The following is a 26,760-nucleotide window of genomic DNA, read 5'->3' as shown; positions in this document are numbered from 1 at the left end:
GGCTTTTTTATAGAGCAACAGACTCTTTTTCCAGGCTAAGTAAAGATCTTCTAAATTAGTGAGACGCCATTTCCTCTCCAACTTACGGGTTATCTGCTTTAAGCTACGAGTTTGTGAGTTATACCACGGAGTCAGGCACTTCTGATTTAAAGCTCTCTTTTTCAGAGGAGCTACAGCATCCAAAGTTGTCTTCAATGAGGATGTAAAACTATTGACTATACTCCATCTCACTTACAGAGTTTAGGTAGCTACTCTGCACTGTGTTGGTATATGGCATTAGAGAACGTAAAGAAGTAATCATATCCTTAAACCTAGTTACAGCGCTTTCTGAAAGACTTATAGTGTAATGAAACTTATTTCCCACTGCTGGGTAGTCCATCAGAGTAAATGTAAATGTTATTAAGAAATGATCAGACAGAAGGGAGTTTTCAGGGACTACTGTTAAGTCTTCTATTTCCATACCATAAGTCAGAACAAGATCTAAGATATGATTAAAGTGGTGGGTGGACTCATTTACTTTTTGAGCAAAGCCAATAGAGTCTAATAATAGATTAAATGCAGTGTTGAGGCTGTCATTCTCAGCATCTGTGTGGATGTTAAAATCGCCCACTATAATTATCTTATCTGAGCTAAGCACTAAGTCAGACAAAAGGTCTGAAAATTCACAGAGAAACTCACAGTAACGACCAGGTGGACGATAGATAATAACAAATAAAACTGTTTTTTGGGACTTCCAATTTGGATGGACAAGACTAAGAGACAAGCTTTCAAATGAATTAAAGCTCTGTCTGGGTTTTTGATTAATTAATAAGCTGGAATGGAAGATTGCTGCTAATCCTCCTCCTCGGCCCGTGCTACGAGCATTCTGACAGTTAGTGTGACTCGGGGGTGTTGACTCATTTAAACTAACATATTCATCCTGCTGTAACCAGGTTTCTGTAAGGCAGAATAAATCAATATGTTGATCAATTATTATATCATTTACTAACAGGGACTTAGAAGACTCAGTCTCTGATGGAGTCGAGAACACAGACTGTCCACATGTACAGTCCAGCTGAGAGTATTGTCTATGTGCAGCCCCAAGTACTTGTATGAGCTAACCTGGTCAATAGGAGTACCATGTATGACCACAGGAGTATGGTCCCCAACAGTCCTTGGGTCCAGAACCATTTCCTTGGTTTTGTTAGCATTTAAAACCAAGTGGTTGTCATCACACCACTGCACAAAGTGTTTCACTTCAGAGAAATACTTTGTTGGACTTGGATCTTTGTGCAGTAGGCTCAAAATGGCTGTGTCATCAGAAAATTTAAAAACAAAGTTATTACAGTAGTTATTTGTACAGTTATTGGTATAGAGAGTGAAGAGGACAGGAGAACTAACACAGCCTTGTGGTACACCTGTGCTTGATGGTTTGAGTACCGAAAGAGCTCGGTTAACTCTGACTTGTTGTAATCTATTAGTTAAAAAAGAAGTCCAGTGAGACATCGGCATCAGTTTGACCAGTTAACGCTTAGCCTAGACTCGTGTGTCATACACCAGACTGACAAAGTGAGGAACCTTGGGGTAATTTTTGATCCTACGTTGTCCTTTGGCCTCCACATTAGAAATATTACCAGGACTGCTTTCTTCCACCTGCGAAATATAGTGAAGATTCATCTCATCCTATCTATGGCTGATGCTGAGACCCTGATTCATACATTTGTCTCTTCTAGATTGGACTACTGCAATGTTCTATTTTCTGGTTTACTGCAGTCCAACATTAGGGTCTCCAATTGGTTCAAAATGCTGCAGCCAGACTTTTGACACAAAGCAGAAAGTTCGACCACATTACACCCATTTTGGCGTCTCTTCACTGGCTTCCTGTCCCAGTGAGATCAGATTTTAAGGTTCTGCTACTAACTTATAAAATTATTCATGGACTGGCACCTCCCTACCTAGCTGACCTAATTAAACCTTACGTACCAGCCCGGGCTTTGTGTTCTCAGGGTGCAGGACTACTTTGTGTCCCTAAGGTGAATAAGAAGTCTGTGGGTCACAGAGCTTTCTCTTATCGTGCCCCTGTTCTGTGGAATGATCTCCCTGTCAGATTCTGTGGAGATTTTCAAGTCCAGACTTAAGACGCACTTATTTTCCCGTTCATATGGCTAGCATACTGGCATAGTATAGTTCAACGCTTTTTACTCTTTTAATTCATTTATTAGTAATTGGAGCGTGCCATGGCCTCACCTTTACCTAAATTCTGGGTCTTTTAGTGAAGTTTAGGGCTAGTGGTCGACGATCACCTTAGTATTTCCTGTTTTTCTTGTTGTTTAATGCTGACAAATTATACAGTATTTTTTGTCTTTCTGGTGCCTGATTCTGTTTTTTCTCTCTGTTTAAGGTGCAGCTCCATCCAGAGATGGGAGTTGTATTTGTGCTTGGAGACCCTCCTGTCCTGTGCACCAACAGCATTTCCTGTATATTTGTTTTGTGAATTGTTCTGTAATTTATGTCTGTATCATGGCCCAAACAGAGGGTCACCCCTTTGAGTCTGGTCTGCTTGAGGTTTCTTCCTCAGAGGGAGTTTTTCTTACTACTGCTGCTCTGGGGGTTGGTAAGGTTAGACCATGGGTTAAAGTTCTCTGTCACCATGACGGATTTCCATCATTTGGAAAATTTAACCACACATACGCATGCGCACGTGGTGTCATGCGTGTTTTGGGGCCGAAATACGATAGTCTCACTGTCAAAGCAACATCCCATTCTGCGCTAATCAAAACAGCAATGTCAGCGTGTATGGCGCCGCACTGCGGAGGAAGGAACTGTGTGAATTTTCACTCCTCTCCGCTCTGTTTACTGCTTACCATGAGCCACGGTCTTTCTCCTCCCTGTCTTTGTGGGAACATTGGCAGACCTTCCCCAAGTAGAGCGAGTCGTGGCTTTGCTTTGAACCAGTGAAGCAATGATCCGTCTCACTGCTTTGATGGTTTGTTGTATTATTTCACTTTATCTTAATTTTCCCCCGCTAAAACCCTAAAGAGCATATGTCTGTGAGTAATATTTACCTTTTTTATATTAAACCGACCTGTTATGGTCTTCTGAAACAGTTGATAGATGTATTTTATAACTTAAAAATGGGACCGATGCTAACGTGTTAGCATGTCTATGGCGTTTTCAATGTTAAAGTTAGCATTAAGCTGTTCGCATCTCAGCACAGTTTGTGTGCATTTGTTTTCTGTATAATAAATAATTAGTAAAAGAGTCAAATGTATTATGAACTTAAGTTTTTTTTATTTATATATTAATAATAATAATAATAATAGCAACAACAGCAAAAGTCATAACTAATAATGCCACAATACAGTTTTAGAGAAACGGACAAAAAGAATCTGATAAAACAAAACAGAAAAGATAAAACCAACTAACAATGAACATAAATATAGAAATAAGTGTTTCCTGTGAACACAGAGTGACTCTTAAACCTCCACTTCATCCCTGTTTTATTTAAGTTTAATGACAGTTTGTTTCGGTCAAGCCACATCTAAGCTTTGTTTTTACACAAGAAAAAAATAAAATGCAGTAAACTGCACATTTGTGTCTTTTTTCATGAAAATATCTTATTAAAGATCACATATTACACTTTACTCAGGCCTTTAAAATACTTTTGTGGACTCTTGCTGTAATATGTTGTAAGTGGTTGAGATAGTTTCTGTAGGCATCTAAAAATGCTCAGAATCGGGTGAAACCTGATGGAAATCTCTCTGTGGTGTGTCGGTGACGTATGTATGTGCAAAATAAAACAAAACACTACAGGTATGTTTTTGATGAGAATATAACATCATAACTTTGTTATAAGCTCAAACGTTGATGTTGCGTGATAAAGGCCTTTTAATAATAACTCATTTAAAGAAATAGCAAAACTCCCATGTAAGTAAAAAAACAAAAAATAAAAAAACGATTAATCGATTACTAAAATAATCGTTAGTCGCAGCCCCAGTTTGTTTTATGAGTGAGAGCATTTTACTGATTAAATGTGAATAAGCCAGTTTTGAGTTTCTCAGTGCGCATGCATTTTCAAAACTGGTGACTGTTACTTTGTGCACAGCAGAAAAACGCTGTCAGTTGCTTTAGGCCCTAATTTTGTATTTTATTGACTGTACATCCAGTGACACAGCACCCATTTGGTGCATTTACTGGATTAGAACAGATCAAAATACTACAGAAGACAAAGAATTTTTACTTGACAGTTTGAAGTGAGTTTTCTTTGTTTCAGAGGGCTTCAAACCCATTAAAATTCACTAGAAATATACAAAATATGACTTGCTCTTTTTAAAAAAATTCTGGGGGAGGACCCACAGAATCAATACTGTGTTTTTACTTCACAGATTGAAGTGAGTTTTCTTTGTTTCTTCATACCCATTAAAATTCACCAGAATACACAAAATTTGACTTGGTCTTTAAAAAAATGTTCTGGGGGGGGGGGCACCCCCCAGAATCAAGACGACACCCCCACCATCCTTTTATGTATCTTTATGTTCAGGTTTGCATTCTTTTTATTCTTTGTCTGTCTCTCTTTAGAGGCTATTTAGAATAGATTTGTGTACTGTATAATGTGTTTATTGTATTTATTGAGGAAAAAAGAGTGTGCCCCCACTACACCACATTTTAGGGAATTGCTGGCATTGATTTTTGCCAGGAAAACATTTCAGTCAATTGAAAATTTATTGCTTTAACCCATTGGTTAGACCTTACTTGTGTGAAGCTCCTTGAGGCAACTCTGTTGTGATTTGGTGCGATATAAATGAAAACAAATTGAAATTGAAAAAAATCCAAGGAAGGAAAACTGGTGAACAGGGAATACCATCATGTATGGTCATCAGTGTAGTCCAACCCAAAAGAAGGATCTGCTGTTAATGTCTTGGAGCCAGATCCCACAGTACACCTTCAGAGGTCTCGTGGAGTTAGAGTTTGACAGGTCCAGGCCGGTTTGGTGGCAAAAGGGGGACCAACACAATATTCGGCAGGTGGTCTTAGAGTGATGGCTGACTGGTGTAAATCACATCCCAAAGACTAGGCTAACCCTAAACAATCTGTCCTGGGACCCAATGTTCTCACTTTGTGTTGTCTCTTCGTCTCATAGTGTGGACAGTTTGGCTGATGAGGAGCCAGAGGACAGTGATTGGCCAGAGCTGCTGAGTGATGCGTCTGTGGTGGGAGGAGCTGGACTTAGTGCAGGATTCCCAAGGCTCAAGCGGGGTCAAGGAAGCAGGCACCTCGGTCTTGAAATGACCTTGAACCCTGAGGACAAGGACAGCATGAACCAACGCAACAAATACTTCACCTCCTCAGGTAATAATCAATATATCGATATATAATCAGTAAATCAGTGAATTATAATCAACGTATCGATTACACTGGTCCACACGATTTTTCTTACATGGAGTTTTTCAAAAGATTTTTGGTAATTTGGGGGCACTGAACCTGAATCTGCTGTTAGGTTTTGCCAATCACATCCCATTTTTGAGATATGAAAACCTATTTCTCATATCAAGCATTGAAGCAAAAGTTGTTTGTTCACATTTTGTGAACCTGGTTTAAAAAATGAGCTTTTGAAGCTGCTTTTCTGTGATTAGTGACATCAGACTTGTGAGTGTACGAGGTCTGTCCGTAAAGTATCGTACCTTTTTATTTTTTTCAAAAACTATATGGATTTCATTCATATGTTTTTACGTCAGACATGCTTGAACCCTCGTGTGCATGCGTGAGTTTTTCCACGCCTGTCGGTGACGTCATTTGCCTGTGAGCACGCCTTGTGGAAGGAGTGGTCCCGCCCCCTCGTCGGATTTTCATTGTCTGGAAATGGCGGAATGAAAAGGACTTTTTTTCCATCAGAATTTTTTCAGAAGCTGTTAGAGACTGGCACTTGGAAACCATTCGAAAAATTTATCTGGCTTTCAGTGAAAATTTTACAGGCTTCACAGAGAATAAGGACTTTAACTACAGGTTTAAGGACCCCTTTAAAGGACGGTCGGTGCGCCGCGCTGCGGGCTGCGACGATGCGGCACAAACCACTGGATCATTTCTAAGCTGATGGCTCTGTGGATACGAGACTGTCGTGTGCTCTTTCTCTGGTTATCACAAGACCTGGACATCAGCCATTTTCCGGCAGATTTCACTTTTAACAAGAGATTTTGTCGTGGAAAGCCGTGCGGAGGCTTCGCGCATCACGACCGATTCGCTGATGAAGCGAGACAAAGGAACACCTCCGTTTCGGAGTGTTAGAGGACAAGTTGGGACATGTCTATCTCGGCTTTCAGTGCTTACCAGCCCAGTGAGTATAAAAGAACTTGTGGAGAGCGGCTTTCCATGACAAAATCTCTTGTTAAGTGAAATCTGCCGGAAAATGGCTGATGTCCAGGTCTTGTGATAACCAGAGAAAGAGCACACGACGGTCTCGTATCCACAGAGCCATCAGCTTAGAAATGATCCAGTGGTTTGTGCCGCATCGTCGCAGCCCGCAGCGCGGCGCACCGACCGTCCTTTAAAGGGGTCCTTAAACCTGTAGTTAAAGTCCTTATTCTCTGTGAAGCCCGTAAAATTTTCACTGAAAGCCAGATAAATTTTTCGAATGGTTTCCAGGTGCCAGTCTCTAACAGCTTCTGAAAAAATTCTGATGGAAAAAAAGTCCTTTTCATTCCGCCATTTCCAGACAATGAAAATCCGACGAGGGGGCGGGACCACTCCGTCTACAAGGCGTGCTCACAGGCAAATGACGTCACCGACAGGCGTGGAAAAACTCACGCATGCGCACGAGGGTTCAAGCATGTCTGACGTAAAAACATATGAATGAAATCCATATAGTTTTTGAAAAAAATAAAAAGGTACGATACTTTACGGACAGACCTCGTATGAGCAACTTTTGCGTAATCCATCAAGATGGAACATGCAAATTGCAAAAAAAAATGTGATGTGACAGAGGAAATCTGAGCTCAAATTCGGATTCAGCGCCACAGAATCACTTCCCAAAGTCCATGCAATAATTTTTTTGTTGTTGTTGACCAGTGTGATCAACATATTTGGTCGACTCAGGCGGTGCCGACGTGTCATCAGAGTTTTTGTAGTTTGTTTGTTTTCTCTGTTAAAACACAAACGAGCCACAAACCAAAACTGATTGGTTGGAGTCTGTCTGTCTGTCTGTACTGTATGGAACTATGCTTCCTGTCCCTTTAATCCATCTAAAGTCTGGGTCTGTTAGTGAAGCTCAGTTCTAGCTGCCTAGTATTCTCTCTGCTTCCCCATCGATTTACTTTTTTTATACATACAAGGTCTGTTGGAAAAGAATCCGGCCTTTTTATTTTTTGCAAAAACCATATGGATTTGAATCACATGTGATTGCATCAGCCAAGCTTGAACCTTCGTGCACATGCGTGAGTTTTTTTCACGCCTGTCGGGTGCGTCATTCGCCTGTGAGCGGGCCTTGTGGGAGGAGTGGTCCAGCCCCCTCGTCTTATTTTCATTGTCAGGAAATTGGCTGATCGACTGCCGCTTTGCTTCATCAAAATTTTTTCAGAAAGTGTGACAGACAGCCAAGTGGAAACCATTTGGAAAATTCAGATGGCTTTCGGTGAAGAACTTATGGGGATCACACAGATTAAGGAGCATTACAACCGGATTAAAGATGGCCCACAGCGGCTGAGGGTGCACCGCGCTCCGAGCGGCCATCGACAGGCTGACAAAAGCACCTCCATGTTGGTCTCGCAGGACATGTTGTAACATGCCCAGCCTTTGCACCATTGGGAAGATTCAGACGGCTGTCAGTGGCTTTTCAGTCGTGTCACTATCCGAGAAATTGTGGACGAGCTGGACATGCCACAACATGTCCTGTGAGGCTTCATCACGGCGTTGCTTTTTGTTCTGCGCCATGCGGCTCCTTCTCGACGCGCGAATTCCTCCGCACGTCTTTCCAACTCCTGTAACAGTGGAATGTGCCGAAAAAGTGGTATGTCCACCTCTTCTGCCATTTCTGTAGTAGTCAGACGACGTCCCGGATCAACACAGCGTTCAGTTTGGAAATTATCTGGTCGTTTCAGCCTGTCGATGGCCGCTTGGAGTGCGGCGCGCCCTCAGCTGCTGTGGGCCGTCTTTAATCCGGTTGTAATGCTCCTTAATCTATGTGATCCCCATAAGATCTTCACCGAAAGCCATCTGAATTTTCCAAATGGTTTCCACCTGGCTGTCTCTCACAGTTTCTGAAAAACGTTTGATGCATTAAAGCGGCAGTCGATCAGCCAATTTCCTGACAATGAAAATCCTCAGAGGAGGCTGGACCACCCCTCCCACAAGGCGTGTTCACAGGCGAATGACGCAACAGACAGGCGTGAAAAAACTCACGCATGCGCACGAAGGTTCAAGCTTGGCTGATGCAATCGCACGTGATTCAAATCCATATAGTTTTTGCAAAAAATAAAAAGGTTGGATTCTTTTCTAACAGAACTCGTATATATAGTTTTTCCGGTCAACTGATTCTGCTCTTAATAATACATGTTATTTGAAGGCACCTTTCTCTGAAATCAAGGACACTGTACTGTAAAACTTAAGGTTCATTAAAAAGCAACAACAATAAAAATCAATCAAATCACTAAAATAGACAGAGCAATAGGCATCAGGTGGAATAAACACTTATAAACAGATGGGTTACGAGTTGTGATTTGAAATGAATCGATGTTTCTGAGTTGGGATGGTAATGAATGCCAGAGACAGGGATGGTAGTGAGACAGGCAGAGGGGACAGACAGGTAGATTGGGGAACAGGATCTAGGGAGTGGGAGGGATTGGTAACATGGAGGAGGTCGGACAGATATGGGTGGGTGGGTGGGTGGGTGGGTGGGTGGGGGGCTTGTGTATATCTTTGAATTTTAACAGGAGGATTTTGAATTGAATACAAAACTGAACTGGAAGCCAGTGGAGCTGCTGGAGGACTGGAGTGATGTGGTGCATGGAGGGGGTTCAAGATATGATGCGGGTACCTGAATTCTGGACCAGTTGAAGTTTATGGAGGGATTTATGAGGAAGACGGAAGAGGAGAGAGTTACAATAATCCAGACAGGATTTTTATAATAATTATTATTAAAAAACCTTGTATGTGTTTGAATGGCCTAAGCAGTGGGTCACCCCTCTGAGTCTGGTCTGCGTGAGGTTTCTTCCTCAATGTCTTGATTTTCTTACACTATGGCCTGTGTTCTTGCTCAGGGGATTGGTGAGGTTTTGCACTTTGAAACAGCTTTGTTGTGATTTGGCACTACATAAATGAAATAAATTGAAATGGAATTAAATTTGCTCTGACAGTAAACATCCAAAAGTCAGAAGTTCACAGTTTCCTTACAAAGTGACTCGCCGGGTTTGTGTGGGTGATGTGTCCTTGAGCAGGATTGAGTCTTGGTCCGCATATGAACATTAAAATCCAGAGTGAGCTGGAGGTTTTTTTTTCCACAGATGAGGATCTGATAAAACACATCCTGACGGACGGACAGAACTTCTTTCCAGAGGAAGACGAAAGTGAGATGGCGGACTTGTAAGTAACAATAACAGCAAGCTAACGTTACTGAACTCCTCGCCGCCTGTTGACGAGTTTCCTGTCACGGTCTGTCAGGTCGAGTATTTTTGGAGATAAGACCGAAGTGATTCTTCTGCAGAAGCTGAGCGAGCCGCTTCCTGTCGAACCCGTCAGGCGAGATCCACCAAAGACCGCCTTCACCTCCGACACCGGTGTGTGAGCCTCAGTTCATCCCTGCGTTGTTTTCTCCATGCATGCTGACAGACTCTGTGCACGCCGACGGTCACCTTGCTGTCACTGTGCTCACCGACACATTATTATGGTCGGTGAGCATTATTATCAGCATTATTATTATGGTGTTCAGAATTATTATTTTATATATATATGTATGTGTATGTATGTATGTAAAACACGACAACCAAATGTGCCCACTGGTGGGCACAGATAACCAAAAAATTAGCTTTGATAACAGTTAATCAGCTAACTGAAAAGTTATCTTTATAAAGCTAAACCGATAAACCACCCAAAAATTTATCAGAAGCTACAGATAAGCAATAACTTTCAGTATTGTCTCCGGTACACTTGCAACAACTAACAAGCTGATTTTGAGTTTTAACACCACAATCACTTCTGGTAGCATCACAGGCAACTGCAGACCCAAACAATGAGTCAGCACTTCTGTCTTTGAGCGTCCTGCCCCCTGCTGGAAGCTCTTGTTTATAGCTTCCAGCAGAGAAGCAGTTGAGAGGAGCAGCGAAGCTCAACTCTCTACTCAATAAGAGCGTCGCTGTGAGGTGGAGGTCTTGGAAAATAAAGCAGTGCTGACTTATGGTTTGGTGTATAAATAAAATGAATACTGATAGAATAACGCCATTAATGTCAATTCTGTCATTTGTACAAAGTTAGATAACATATATCTTTTAATGTTGAATAATGCACTAATTCTGAAGTTTTGTAACAAACACAGACAGACACCAAAAGGATTATGGGTCAAATGTGCCTCCGCTAACACTGATTGGTTGACTCATTCATTCTATGTAAAAACCAACACGTTAATGTGAGGTGTGTTGTGTGTTGGTGTTTACAGATAAATGTGCTTTTGTAAAACATGTCACAACCATAAGTTAAAACTGTATGCCTCAAAGTCAAAGTGTCTTTATTTGTCTCTCTAAGGAGAAATTTGCCTTGGACAGAGTCTGCTACACAACAACACATCCAGTACATAGCACCCATACATTAAAAACAACACAGTAAGTCAAAGGATAAAATATAAATACACAACATTATTAACATCTTTGTGCAAATTCCGCAATACATACCCTTAAGCTATCTTCCCTGAACTATCTGCTGATTTATGAGCTTCACTGATAATGGAATAAATGAATATTTATATCGATTATATTTACAAAGAGCAACCCTGTACCTCTTTGTACATCCATGCCTCTGGATGACTTGGGTGATATTGCCAGCGTATCAGTATGGGGTCAAAAGAAACAAGCTGTTTTTCTTTTCTGTGACCAGTTCTCCTTTGCCTGCAGAGGATAGAGTGGTTTCTTTTAGAACCAGCTCTCCTCTGTTTATGGAGGATAGAACTGCGCATCTAGTACAAAAAGCTACGTCTGCAAAAATGTTAGTGGTCTAAAAATGATCTGACCAAAACTTATCAGAAGATAATTGGTCCGATGATGGTTTTCAGAGTTATCTGAAAAGCTAATCTGATAATGAAAACATTATCTTCGATAATTATTGGTTAGCGGATTAGCGGAACTGTGCCCACCACTGAATGTGCCAAATAATAAATACATTTATTCACTAAACTTTCTCTTTTTAATTTCCTGCACTTTCAGTTAAAATCATTATAGAAACATTGCATGATTTCCTTCCACCTTTGATAAATGTCAGCTATCTATTTTATAAACATGACCCACTCTAGAGCCCGTGGATCCCCACGGACAACATGCAGGTTTTATTTTATTCACATTACACTTTACAATAATTAAAATGGAATAAGTAAATGTGGTCATGGCACTTTGAAATTCCACTTCGCACCCAGACAGTTAGTGAAAAATGACTAAGTACTCGTTGTTCTCCTGGTTGGCTGTAATGAGGTTTTGTCTTTCTGTTTCCGCCACAGTAGTGACGGACGTTTGTCGGCCGCGGCGCTTTCCGCCCTGGTGTGGGCGTGCAGCTCTGTGGGGGAGCTGGACGGCGATCGCTGTGGCCAACAGCGTGTCGGTGTGGGCGGGTCACGGCTTCAGTCAGCACATGGCCATGATGTGGCTCATCTCCTCCTTCTCCAGCTTCCTGTGCTCGTGTCTGCTGCTGGAGCCTATCAAGGTGAAGCTCTCTGCTGATGTCGTCCACAGCGTCTCTTACTCGTCCCCTTCGTTCTGTGACTCTCACTTTATGTTTGTAATGTAAATAAGTCATAATGGGGAACCATCAGTCGACCTGGAACACGTGGAAACGCCCCCAAACCAGGTGCAGTGTTGGAACAGAGCTCAAATAAAGGAGCGGGAACATGTGAGGTTGTCTGGCTGAGGAACAGTCCACATTAGCCGTCTGTCCTCCTGCATCGGCCCGGGAAGACGCTCAGGGTGTCCAACCTCCAACAGGGTCTTAAACAGCTTTGGATTGTTTGGATTTTATCTTTGCAACTGAGACCTGGAATCTGCTCCCTTGGATTGTTGTTGTAATGGGACACACACACATTTATTAGAAGCTGAAGGGACTTAGTTTTTTTTAGTTTTTCTTTTTTTTTTCTGAATCATTAACAGTTGATGTTTTGCAGCAGCCTGTTGTGTTTTGCTGAGGAAGATCTGAAATGAAGCCGTAAGGTTTTGGGGACTTTTTGTATGCAAAGTGCAGCGAGGATGTCCTGCAGCGAGGACGTGCGGTCTGTAGTCTCTTTGCTTCAGCTCCTGTGGCATCTGCGTGTCCACAGGTGCTGTGTGAAGCCGTTTACTACGCGGTGTGTGTGCGGCGGCTGCGCCCGGAGGACCAGGACGTTCTGGTGGAGTTCCCTCGGGTGGAGCGAGTGGTGCAGCGGGTTCCCCGGGTGCGTCCACCGCATGGCTTTGCTCTGTCTCAGGCTCGACACCAGGCCCGGAAGGTCCACATGCTGCACACCATGCTGAAGGTTCGAGGCCAAGCACTCATGTCACCTGGCCTTGTTCGTGCGCTCGGATTTGTTGATTCTTGTCTTTTCTTTTTCAGAATTTCTTGGTTTATATGTTTTTCCTGTTGGTGGTTTTGCTGCTCAACTATTCAGACAAAGACGCCCATAGTCTGAGGCTGCGCACTCAGCTGCAGCGCCTGCTGCACACCGCCAACTACAGCCACATCAGAAGGTACACATGCACACGCACGTGCACTATTTACAAGCTTTTGCTTCTGCCGACACCCTTTTGGGTGCATCAGAGACGCTGTTACAGATTTTCAAATGAACTCCGCCTCATTTTGAAACTACAAAGAAATGGATGAAATGTTGTTCTGCTGCAGAGAGATGATTTAAAGTTCATTATGAATAAATTCAATTTGGGTTGGTTTGAGCAAAAAGGACCAAAACGCTGACCCGACTTTTTTAAATCATCATTTATACAGAAACATTAACACGTCCGGTCAGTCTTTGATCTTATTAAATCATGTTTTTGATGGAATTCGTTGTCAGTTGTTCTAAAAGCCCAATTTGCTAAAGTCAAATGTTCAGATAAATGTAGAGGGAGAACAGTAACAGTCCAGTGTGAATATGTGGTCTTATGGAATAGTAATAACACCGTCTTCTAATCCATGTGACAGACTGTGGATTATATGAGCAAAGCGACGCGCAGCGGCACAAAGCTCGCTCATGGTACACCCAGTCCCAAACAGGAAGTGCCAAATTTTGAGTCCATAGTGAAACACGAAATGTCAAATGTTGAACACTTCCTGCTTGGGCGGAGCTAGAGGGGAGGGCAGGATGGCACTGAACTCCCTGACATCTGATTGGACGCCCCAGCGCAAGCCATCTAGAGTTGTCTTTTAATGATAAATAAAGACAGTTTAGTTATTTGAATAAACACGATCCAGAAGAATATGCTTCGATGAATAAGAACCGGAAGGACTTTTTACTTTTGACACCAGGATGATGCATTTCACTTAAAAATACACCTGCCCCTCACTGTTTCTCAGTTGACCTCAAAAGTATTGGAACACTTGGTATTTCACACAGTTTAATTTCTTTATTCCATTTCAAATGCAAAAGAAAAAATCTAAAATTATCTTCCTTAACTCAAACTGAAAGCAGATCTCTACAACCATATAAATGGATTAAAAATCTAAAATCCAGCTTCCTGATGAAGTGGTGTAGAGGAGGATTTTCTTCAAAAGAAGACCTGAAAGTTCAGCTACAATTTGACAGAAAGTACATTTGAGATGAAAGACTAGATTTGATGTTTTGGTGAAAGAAACTTTTGTATTTCTTCATAATTGATGTAAATAAAGTCCAAGACATATTCAGTGACTTGGAAATGTTCATGTTTCCATCCCCTGACTTGTCTGAAGAAAACTGGCAATAAAACTGATTATTATTTACAGCTATTATACCAAACCATAGCATTACTTATGCAACCCATCATCTTGGCTTTTATATATTTTTTTTCCATTAAATTTTTGAGGGGAAAATTTATCATACATTAACATATCAATAATACAACGAAAATAACTATTATTTTTTTCCCAAATAGATCAATTCACTGTACGTACTTAACAGTTTTACGTTTTAAATATACAAAGCAAAAAAAAATTAAAATAGAAACTAAAATTACAAAAATGGGAACAATAACAGAAACAATGCTATGGTTTCAGCAGTTACCTTCAGTTAAAGTCAGATCTAAATGGGGTAATAAATTCTATAAAGGCTTTCCAGTATTTGGAAAATTTATCAAATTCAAGCTTAAAAGAGAAGGACACTTTTTCCATAACATAAATATCATGGACAGCATTCATCCATTCCTCCAGGGTGGGGGCAGTATCACTTAATCACTTCCTTGTAATACTTTTCTTTCCCGCAGCCAGTAGTATGAGGTCTGTTAGAAAAGTATCCGACCTTATTATTTTTTTCAAAAACCATATGGATTTGAATCACGTGTGATTACATCAGACATGCTTGAACCCTCGTGGGCATGCGAGAGTTTTTTCATGCCTGTCGGTTATGTCATTCTCCTGTGGGCAGTCTTTGAGTGAGGAGTTGTCCACCCGCTCGTCGATTTTTTCATTGTTTAGGAATGGCTCAGAGACTGCTGCTTTGTTTGATCAAAATTTTTTCAAAACTGTAAGGCACAACTGAGTGGACACCATTCGATAAATTCAGCTGGTTTTCGGTAAAAATTTTAACGGCTGATGAGAGATTTTGGTCTGTATGTGTCACTTTAAGGACGGCCCACGGCGCCTGACGGTGATCTGTGCTTCGAGGCGGCAGCGTCTCGCCGTTTCAAGTTGAAAACTTCCACATTTCAGGCTCTGTTGACCCAGGAAGTCGTCAGAGAACAGAGAACTTTCAGAAGAAGTCGGCATGAGGAGTTTATTCGGACATTCCATTGTTAACGGACATTTTGTAATGAAAGAACGTGCAGGCAGAGTCGCATGTCGGGCCGGACCCGACCGCGGGGGGTCGCGACAGGAAAAACACCTCCGTTGGAAACCTTAACGGACAAGTTGGAACATGCCCAAGCTGTTAAACAATTTCTCAGTTACTCACTTGTTGAACGCCATCAAAAGCCGCCTGAATTTTACAAATGGTTTTCAACACGGAGGTGTTTTTCCTGTCGCAGCGCACACAGATTCGCCGAGTCGTCACGGAAATGACTCGGCGAATTTGCGTGCACGTCTTTCATTACAAAATGTCCTTAAACAGTGGAATGTTCGCATAAAGTCCTCATGCCGGCCTCTTCTGAATCTTCTCTGTTCTCTCACGACATCCTGGGTGAATTAAGCCTTAAATTAGGATGTTTTCAGCTCAAAACAGGCCGACGACGGCGCCTGGAAGCGCTGCGCGACGTCCTGCTCCGTGGGAAGTCCTTACAGCGACAGAAACACCCCATAATCTCTCATCAGCTGTTAAACTTTTCACCGAAAACCAGCTAAATTTCTCGAATAGTGTCCACTCGGATATTCCTCACAGGTCCAGAAAAATTTTGATAAAGCAACGCGCGCCATCTCGAGCAGCGTGTGAAACAAAGGAATTCAGCCGAGAGGGCGGGACCACATCTCACTCAAGGCCTGCCCATAGGGAAATGATGTCACCGACACGCGTGAAAAAACTCACGCATGCGCACGAGGGTTCAAGCATGATTGGTGTAATCGCACGTCATTCAAATCCATATAGTTAAAAAAAATAATAATAAAAATGTTGGTTTCTTATCTAATAGACCTCGTATACTGTACATGTATTTCTTCCATTGTTCTACCAGTTCAACTGGTCTTTTCCCAAGATACAGCGTTTCAAATTTGTGTGGTAATTTGAAAGAGAGTATTTTTCCTACACTACCCCAACCTGTTGCCAGAAGGATGAAATCTTGGGACATCCCCAGAATATATGGTAATGGTCGGCCCAACCCATCCCACATTTTCTCCAGCAGGAGGTATCCCTACCCAATGAAGAGCCCTGGGAGGGCACCCTGAAAAAACGTATCATATTTTTCCATACAAATTCCCTCCAGGTAATGGATGATGTACACTTCAGTTTGTGCCGAAATTCTTTGGTTCTGCAAACTGATTGTTGCAGCAGCTGCCCGGGTGGCTGGTTTCAGATGATCGTGGAGGTGAACATGCTGGATGTGGAGGTCCTGGCTGGTGTGGTTACATGTGGTCTGCGGTTTTAAGGCCAGTTGGATGTACTGCCAAATTCTCTTTGGAGACAGTTTATGGTACAGAAATGAACATTCAGCTTGGGACTCCGACAAGGACGGTCACATTCCTCCCCTCTCCTCTCCTCCTTTCTGTTCTCTATTTCTGCTCTGACCAAACTCCCAGCTTCACCAGACTATGAATTCTTCAAATTAAGATTTGAATTAACCATGGAATTGATCAGCTGGTCTCTCAATGCTATTGACACCATTTTTTTCGACAAGGAAATCAGGGTTGGGGGACCCTTCATGCCCTGATGGAACCTACCCGACACCTGAGAGAAATGAAGTGTGGCATGCGTGGCTCCATTCTCTGTGGAAGATGTTGAGGATTCAGTTCTATTCACTTTTATGGTGGGACGTTTGGCGCTGACTGGTTTGTGCACTGCCCTGACCCACAGGAATATTAGCAAGACGGCTGCTCATCCCCTCATCTGTCCATCATGATTAATGAGTTGGGCAATGCTGTGTAAACTCAGACTGCGTGAACTCTTGAACTCAAATGCAAAATGGATACCATCTTGGAGCATATCGCTGCATTGCAAAGGAATGTTCTGCTGAGGACCAGAGATTATTCTTCATAAATTTGGACTCTAGACAGTCAGAGGTGCAGTAAATGGAATTTTGTATCTCTCCGCATAACATCAACATGGCAGCCTTATCGGCTCCTGGAGGTCAAATACCCTGCTCTTCCCCTTGGTGAAGGAATTTGGCACCCCCTTTTCATCTATCTACCCCCCCCCCCCAGCCTGCTGTTGCCTAGCAACATCAGACTTTACACACACATGGACAGAAAAGGACAGAAACTCATCTGCACACAACGCATGTCTCCCTCCCTCTGTCCCTTTTACCCCCCCCCCCGTGTCTCTCCACTCCCCTCACCCTGGCTTCCTCCCTGCTACCCTGGAGGCAGCAATTTTCAGATGATAAATATAAAGAACTTTGTAACAAGAAATTTCAACTAAATGATATATACAACAGGAAAGCTGAACACACATTGTTTAGACTAAGATCTAAATTTTATGAGGGAGGGGAAAAAAATGGTAAGATATTAGCAAGACAACTAAAACAACAGGATAATCTTTCCAATATACCAATAATCAAAAAGGATGACCAAGTAATAACTTCATCAAAGGAAATAAATGACATTTTTAAATCGTTCTATCAGAATCTATATACACCCGCAGGAAAGGTTAATGAAACAGAGGTAGATTCATTTTTTTCAGATTTGGAATTGCCAAAACTAACCACTGATCAAAGGGAAAAGTTAGATGCGCCTCTAACAGAAGGAGAAATAAGAGCAGCAATATCATCCATGAAGAACGGACGGTCACCTGGTGTGGATGGATATCCAATCGAATATTACAAGAAATATATTTTGAGCCCAATATTACAAAAATTTATTTAGAAGCATTTGATTTGGAGTCGCTACCAGGTTCATTTAATGAGGCACTAATATTTCTAATTCCTAAAAAAGATCGAGATTCCTCTGACCCAGCAAATTATCGTCCAGTAAGCCTTCTGGGAGTGGACTGTAAAATTCAAACAAAGATATTGGCATCACGGCTGGAAAAAATACTGCCTACGATCATTGATGGCGATCAGGTTGGTTTCATCAAGAACAGATGTTCTGGAGACAATGTGAGGAGACTTATTCATATAATGCACAAAAGTGGGACATGCCTGGATCTGGTCGCGGCCTTCTCCCTTGATGCGGAGAAGGCTTTCGACCAGGTGGAGTGGGGTTTTCTCACGGCAGTCCTGTTTGGTTTTGGGCCAGCATTTTGTACCTGGGTGAAGACCATATATTCAGATCCAAAAGCCGCAGTTCTTACCAACGGGTTGATTTCAGGTTTTTTTCTCTCTCTCTAGAGGAATGAGACAGGGATGTAGCTTATCTCCGTTACTTTTCACAATATTTTTGGAACCTTTAGCTTTAAAAATACGTGCAGATTCAAGAATTGAAGGGGTAACGGCTGGGGGCAGAGAACAGAAGTTGTTCCTGTATGCGGACGACATCTTAGCAGTGTTAAATGACCCAGTACTGTCTCTACCAGCTTTACTTCAATGTGTTGATTCTTACTCAAATATATCGCGATATAAAATAAACTGGAGTAAGTCGGAATGCATGCCTCTTTCACCTACATGCGTGTCTGGATATGTCTCTCCTTTTAACTCTAGATGGTTGCTGTTAGGTATGAAATATTTAGGTCTTCTTTTGAACCCTAATTTAGAAGAAATAATGCGATCAAATATGGAACCTCTCCTCCTCAAAATAATAAATTTAGATAAATGGGGGAAATTGAAACTTACATTATGGGGGAAAATAAATGTGATTAAAATGATAATTGCGCCGCAGTTCAATTATGTTTCCATGATGTTACCTGTGAAAATTCCAATATATAAAGAAAAAGCATAGCACACTCAAAATATTGATGTCTAGCCACTGTTTTATTTTATAATAATTACGTTTCGGCCAAAAGGCCTTCGTCAGATTGCAGCTTCCGTTGGACCAAGAGTTCAAAATTGTTTGACAACCCAGGTGCTTAAAATCCCCTCCGAGTGGGAGGTCCCAAGAATGATGACACCCAGTGATTTCAGCCCATTCTAAAAATAAATCAAATCAAATCAATTTAATTTATATAGCGCCAAATCACAACAAACAGTTGCCCCAAGGCGCTTTATATTGTAAGGCAAAGCCATACAATAATTACGGAAAAACCCCAACGGTCAAAACGACCCCCTGTGAGCAAGCACTTGGCAACAGTGGGAAGGAAAAACTCCCTTTTAACAGGAAGAAACCTCCAGCAGAACCAGGCTCAGGGAGGGGCAGTCTTCTGCTGGGACTGGTTGGGGCTGAGGGAGAGAACCGGGAAAAAGACATGCTGTGGAGGGGAGCAGAGATCAATCACTAATGATTAAATGCAGAGTGGTGCATACAGAGCAAAAAGAGAAAGAAACACTCAATGCATCATGGGAACCCCCCAGCAGTCTAAGTCTATAGCAGCATAACTAAGGGATGGTTCAGGGTCACCTGATCCAGCCCTAACTATAAGCTTTAGCAAAAAGGAAAGTTTTAAGCCTAATCTTAAAAGTAGAGAGGGTGTCTGTCTCCCTAATCCGAATTGGGAGCTGGTTCCACAGGAGAGGAGCTGTTATGTTTCGGACGCGGTCGGAGCACCGACCCAGCGTTTGAAGGAGCCAGCATAAAATAAGCAGAGCACGGTTCAAAGGATAACAGAATTTAATAAACATAACAGTGAGTGATGCTAAACAACTAAACAGTCCGCGGTCTGGTGAGGTGAAAACACGGCGCACTCTCAGCAGCGCAAACGGTCCGGAGCCACAGCAGTTCGGACCCAGGGAACCGAGTCTGTGAAGAAAGAAAACATGAGGTGAGTCCAACTCCACACAGAGAGACACAACTCAAAGGTGCACGCAATCAGCAAACACTTCAATCAATCAATCAATTTTTTTTTTATATAGCGCCAAATCACAACAAACAGTTGCCCCAAGGCGCTTTATATTGTAAGGCAAGGCCATACAATAATGATGTAAAACCCCAACGGTCAAAACGACCCCCTGTGAGCAAGCACTTGGCTACAGTGGGAAGGAAAAACTCCCTTTTAACAGGAAGAAACCTCCAGCAGAACCAGGCTCAGGGAGGGGCAGTCTTCTGCTGGGACTGGTTGGGGCTGAGGGAGAGAACCAGGAAAAAGACATGCTGTGGAGGGGAGCAGAGATCGATCACTAATGATTAAATGCAGAGTGGTGCATACAGAGCAAAAAGAGAAAGAAACAGTGCATCATGGGAACCCCCCAGCAGTCTACGTCTATAGCAGCATAACTAAGGGATGGTTCAGGGTCACCTGATCCAGCCCTAACTATAAGCTTTAGCAAAAAGGAAAGTTTTAAGCCTAATCTTAAAAGTAGAGAGGGTGTCTGTCTCCCTGATCTGAATTGGGAGCTGGTTCCACAGGAGAGGAGCCTGAAAGCTGAAGGCTCTGCCTCCCATTCTACTCTTACAAACCCTAGGAACTACAAGTAAGCCTGCAGTCTGAGAGCGAAGCGCTCTATTGGGGTGATATGGTACTACGAGGTCCCTAAGATAAGATGGGACCTGATTATTCAAAACCTTATAAGTAAGAAGAAGAATTTTAAATTCTATTCTAGAATTAACAGGAAGCCAATGAAGAGAGGCCAATATGGGTGAGATATGCTCTCTCCTTCTAGTCCCCGTCAGTACTCTAGCTGCAGCATTTTGAATTAACTGAAGGCTTTTCAGGGAACTTTTAGGACAACCTGATAATAATGAATTACAATAGTCCAGCCTAGAGGAAATAAATGCATGAATTAGTTTTTCAGCATCACTCTGAGACAAGACCTTTCTAATTTTAGAGATATTGCGTAAATGCAAAAAAGCAGTCCTACATATTTGTTTAATATGCGCTTTGAATGACATATCCTGATCAAAAATGACTCCAAGATTTCTCACAGTATTACTAGAGGTCAGGGTAATGCCATCCAGAGTAAGGATCTGGTTAGACACCATGTTTCTAAGATTTGTGGGGCCAAGTACAATAACTTCAGTTTTATCTGAGTTTAAAAGCAGGAAATTAGAGGTCATCCATGTCCTTATGTCTGTAAGACAATCCTGCAGTTTAGCTAATTGGTGTGTGTCCTCTGGCTTCATGGATAGATAAAGCTGGGTATCATCTGCGTAACAGTGAAAATTTAAGCAATGCCGTCTAATAATACTGCCTAAGGGAAGCATGTATAAAGTGAATAAAATTGGTCCTAGCACAGAACCTTGTGGAACTCCATAATTAACTTTAGTCTGTGAAGAAGATTCCCCATTTACATGAACAAATTGTAATCTATTAGACAAATATGATTCAAACCACCGCAGCGCAGTGCCTTTAATACCTATGGCATGCTCTAATCTCTGTAATAAAATTTTATGGTCAACAGTATCAAAAGCAGCACTGAGGTCTAACAGAACAAGCACAGAGATGACTCCACTGTCTGAGGCCATAAGAAGATCATTTGTAACCTTCACTAATGCTGTTTCTGTACTATGATGAATTCTAAAACCTGACTGAAACTCTTCAAATAGACCATTCCTCTGCAGATGATCAGTTAGCTGTTTTACAACTACCCTTTCAAGAATTTTTGAGAGAAAAGGAAGGTTGGAGATTGGCCTATAATTAACTATGATAGCTGGGTCAAGTGATGGCTTTTTAAGTAATAGTTTAATTACTGCCACCTTAAAAGCCTGTGGTACATAGCCAACTAATAAAGATAGATTGATCATATTTAAGATCGAAGCATTAAATAGTGGTAGGGCTTCCTTGAGCAGCCTGGTAGGAATGGGGTCTAATAGACATGTTGATGGTTTGGATGAAGTAACTAATGAAAATAACTCAGACAGAACAATCTGAGAGAAAGAGTCTAACCAAATACAGGCATCACTGAAAGCAGCCAAAGATAACGATACGTCTTTGGGATGGTTATGAGTAATTTTTTCTCTAATAGTTAAAATTTTATTAGCAAAGAAAGTCATGAAGTCATTACTAGTTAAAGTTAAAGGAATACTCGGCTCAATAGAGCTCTGACTCTTTGTCAGCCTGGCTACAGTGCTGAAAAGAAACCTGGGGTTGTTCTTATTTTCTTCAATTAGTGATGAGTAGTAAGATGTCCTAGCTTTACGGAGGGCTTTTTTATAGAGCAACAGACTCTTTTTCCAGGCTAAGTGAAGATCTTCTAAATTAGTGAGACGCCATTTCCTCTCCAACTTACGGGTTATCTGCTTTAAGCTGCGAGTTTGTGAGTTATACCACGGAGTCAGGCACTTCTGATTTAAAGCTCTCTTTCTCAGAGGAGCTACAGCATCCAAAGTTGTCTTCAATGAGGATGTAAAACTATTGACGAGATACTCTATTTCACTTACAGAGTTTAGGTAGCTACTCTGCACTGTGTTGGTATATGGCATTAGAGAACATAAAGAAGGAATCATATCCTTAAACCTAGTTACAGCGCTTTCTGAAAGACTTCTAGTGTAATGAAACTTATTCCCCACTGCTGGGTAGTCCATCAGAGTAAATGTAAATGTTATTAAGAAATGATCAGACAGAAGGGGGTTTTCAGGGAATACTGTTAAGTCTTCAATTTCCATATCATAAGTCAGAACAAGATCTAAGATATGATTAAAGTGGTGGGTGGACTCATTTACATTTTGAGCAAAGCCAATTGAGTCTAATAATAGATTAAATGCAGTGTTGAGGCTGTCATTCTCAGCATCTGTGTGGATGTTAAAATCGCCCACTATAATTATCTTATCTGAGCTAAGCACTAAGTCAGACAAAAGTTCTGAAAATTCACAGAGAAACTCACAGTAACGACCAGGAGGACGATAGATAATAACAAATAAAACTGGTTTTTGGGGCTTCCAATTTGGATGGACAAGACTAAGAGTCAAGCTTTCAAATGAATTAAAGCTCTGTCTGGGTCTTTGATTAATTAATAAGCTGGAGTGGAAGATTGCTGCTAATCCTCCCCCTCGGCCCGTGCTACGAGCGTTCTGGCAGTTAGTGTGACTCGGGGGTGTTGACTCTGTTGGAGTTATTCTGTAGATACACTGTTTTATTTTATCATGCATGTTTTGTGTTCTCTGCTCTGATAAAGTGTACTGTACTGATGTGATGGGTGAAGGTTACTTAAGATATGTGACATGACGTGCTTCTGCAAGTTGTGGTATCTCTGTGTGCACGCTAAGCTCTTTTTCAGGACATGTGAAGATGACCCAGGCAGAATGAAAATACCCAACAGACTCATTTAAACTAACATAATCATCCTGCTGTAACCAGGTTTCTGTAAGGCAGAATAAATCAATATGTTGATCAATTATTATATCATTTACCAACAGGGACTTAGAAGAGAGAGACCTAATGTTTAATAGACCACATTTAACTGTTTTAGTCTGTGGTGCAGTTGAAGGTGCTATATTATTTTTTCTTTTTGAATTTTTATGCTTAAATAGATTTTTGCTGGTTATTGGTTGTCTGGGAGCAGGCACCGTCTCTACGGGGATGGGGTAATGAGGGGATGGCAGGGGGAGAGAAGCTGCAGAGAGGTGTGTAAGACTACAACTCTGCTTTCTGGTCCCAACCCTGGATAGTCACGGTTTGGAGGATTTAAGAAAATTGGCCAGATTTCTATAAATGAGAGCTGCTCCATCCAAAGTGGGATGGATGCCGTCTCTCCTAACAAGACCAGGTTTTCCCCAGAAGCTTTGCCAATTATCTATGAAGCCCACCTCATTTTTTGGACACCACTCAGACAGCCAGCAATTCAAGGAGAACATGCGGCTAAACATGTCACTCCCGGTCCGATTGTGGAGGGGCCCAGAGAAAACTACAGAGTCCGACATTGTTTTTGCAAAGTTACACACCGATTCAATGTTAATTTTAGTGACCTCCGATTGGCGTAACCGGGTGTCATTACTGCCGATGTGAATTACAATCTTACCAAATTTACGCTTAGCCTTAGCCAGCAGTTTCAAATTTCCTTCAATGTCGCCTGCTCTGGCCCCCGGAAGACAATTGACTATGGTTGCTGGTGTCGCTAACTTCACATTTGTCAAAACAGAGTCGCCAATAACCAGAGTTTGATCCTCGGCGGGTGTGTCGTCGAGTGGGGAAAAACGGTTAGAAATGTGAACGGGTTGGCGGTGTAGACGGGGCTTCTGTTTAGGGCTACGCTTCCTCCTCACAGTCACCCAGTCGGCCTGCTTTCCCAGCTGCTCGGGATCTGCCAGAGGGAAACTAACGGTGGCTAAGCTACCTTGGTCCGCACCGACTACATGGGCCTGGCTAGCTGTAGAATTTTCCATGGTGCGGAGCCAAGTCTCCAATACGCCCAGCCTGGCCTCCAAAGCTACGAATAAGCTACACTTATTACAAGTACCATTACTGCTAAAGGAGGCCGAGGAATAACTAAACATTTCACACCCAGAGCAGAAAAGTGCGGGAGAGACAGGAGAAGCCGCCATGCTAAACCGGCTAAGAGCTAGTAGCTGCGCTAAGCTAGCGGATTCCTAAAAGCACACAAAGTGAATAATGTGTAAATAATTTAGAGGTGATTCAGCAGAGGGAGTGCTTTAGTTAAGGCACGTGAAGATTACACTGTGAAACAAATCGTTATCTAGTTAACTAGATCAATCTAACTGCGCAGATTAAACAGCTAACAGATACAGCAAAACACCGCTGTGCTCTGGAACAGGAAGTGATACAATACCGCAGTGAGAGCCAACCACCAGTAGAGCAATAGAAGACAAGATTATGAAATGTTCAAAAGAAAAAACATCAGTATAAACAATACATGATTGCAAAAACATAATCACAAAAAACATCTTAAATCAAAGTCAATATTGAGTCCATGAGGAGTGAGAGTCTTCAAATGGTGGATCCAGAAGTGCTCTCTTTTTGTCAGTAGCACTTCCAGGTTCCCACCTCTTGGTGGCAGAGTTACATGTTCAATACCAATATATCTGAAAGAAGAGATCGGATGATTGAATTCCACAAAATGAGCTGCCACAGGATCATTTAAGTTTTTACATCTTATTGTGCTCCTATGTTCTGCAATTCCTGTTTTTAAAGCCCTGCTTGTTTTTCCCACGTAGGCTTTTCCACATGGGCAGGTAATCATGTAGATAACAGATTTTGTGATGCCTCTGATGGGTATGACTTTACCAGTGTGGGGATGTTTCAAACTGTTACAGCAGTAGGTGTAGTTACATTGACTACAGCCTCCACACCTGCGATTACCATCAGGGATAGGAGTCAACATGATTTGGCCTGTTTTGGGTGGAGAAGGAGGAAGATAGGAATGTACCAGTTCGTCTCTAAGGTTTCTCTTTTGTACACCACCAGAGGGTGCTGTTTAAAGCCCTCCCCCAAGGTGGAGTCAGTTTGTAAAATGTGCCAATGCTTTGAAATGATCTTTTTAAACTGTTCAGCAGGTTTTGAATAAACAGTAGAAAATATGATCCTTTTATTGGCACTTTTGGGGGGATTGAACCTAAGTAAATCAGACCTTGGTCTGTTTCTTATCTTTGTGGCAGCCTCATTCAAAACTGATTTTTTATAACCTCTCTGTTCAAAGTTTGTCATCATCATATTTAGATTTCTGTCAAAGTCATCATTCTTGAGGCATATTCTTTTAAGCCTACAAAACTGAGTGTATGGGAGGCTCTTCTTCAATGGAAGTGGATGATTGGAGTCAGCTCTGAGTGAAGAGTTCGTTGCTGTAGGCTTCTTGTATAAGTCCGTATACAGCCGATTCCCCTCGCTAATAATCCACAAATCCAAGAAGCTCAAACACTCTTGGTCAGAGTCCATGGAGAAAGATAAATGGACAACATGAGTTCAAATATACATAAAAGGATTCAAGTCTCTGTCTTGTCCCTTTGAATAAACAAAAAATATCACCCAAATATCTCTTCCACATACACACATTTTCTTTAAATGCATGTTCCTGATAAATGAATTTTTCTTCAAACAGACCCATATACAAATTACAGAATGAAGGTGAAAAGGGGCTACCCATAGGTACTCCATGTTTCTGAATATAAAAATTATCTTGGAAAACCTGTGAAAATTCCACCAGATATATTTGTTAAATTTGAGAGGATAATAAAAGATTTTTTATGGGAGAAAAAAAGACCAAGAATAAATATAAAAAAGATGTGCGCCCCAAAAGAAATTGGAGGTCTTCCACCTCCAGATGTAAAACTTTATAATCTGGCTTTTGAAATGTCAACGTTGGCAAAACATTGGACAAAAACGGACTTGGATGTGAGCTGGATCAAGATTGAGCAGGAGCTGGCTGAACCATTCACGTTTCTGGACATTTTATCTCAAGAGTCAAATACTAACTGATTACATGACAACCCAGTCCTCACATATTCAAAACATGTTTGGAGTGAGGTATCTCATTTAAGACAACATTATGCATCTTTGTGGAATAATACTGCTATACGAATTGGAAAAAAACTGTCACTTGGAAAAAATGGATTGAAAAGGGAATTACTAAAGTTGGTCAACTTCATGAACATGGTGTGATAATGTCTTTTGAGGGAATCATTCAAAAATATAGGTTGGAAAGGAGAGGGAATCTTTGGAAGCATTTACAATTGAGAGACTGCATTATCAAAGGCAAATTTACTCACGAAATAAACCCTGTAGTGGAGTATTGTAAACTAACTATTGGAGTGCAAAAAGCAGCTCTATTTTACAAAGTTTTCATTAAGTTAAGAAAGGACATGTGATAATTTGAGAGTTGTTTG

The 26,760-nt window shown here is 41.7% G+C and overlaps 1 protein-coding gene across 1 annotated transcript in view; it reads left to right on the top strand.

Annotated features, from left to right (window-relative positions):
• Nucleotides 1-26,760, top strand: part of pkd1a (polycystic kidney disease 1a) — a 334,259-nt gene that overhangs the window by 285,849 nt on the left and 21,650 nt on the right. The window contains 6 exon segments of the mRNA XM_034188324.1: nucleotides 5,120-5,328; nucleotides 9,471-9,549; nucleotides 9,628-9,743; nucleotides 11,666-11,868; nucleotides 12,476-12,670; nucleotides 12,748-12,881. Of these exon segments, the coding sequence (XP_034044215.1) occupies nucleotides 5,120-5,328; nucleotides 9,471-9,549; nucleotides 9,628-9,743; nucleotides 11,666-11,868; nucleotides 12,476-12,670; nucleotides 12,748-12,881 (936 nt within the window).

The sequence above is a fragment of the Thalassophryne amazonica genome, chromosome 15 (assembly GCF_902500255.1).
Source record: "Thalassophryne amazonica chromosome 15, fThaAma1.1, whole genome shotgun sequence".
NCBI classification, from domain to species: domain Eukaryota; kingdom Metazoa; phylum Chordata; class Actinopteri; order Batrachoidiformes; family Batrachoididae; genus Thalassophryne; species Thalassophryne amazonica.
Note: the sequence above shows the minus strand (reverse complement) of the source record. Positions and strands in the feature narration are given on the sequence as shown.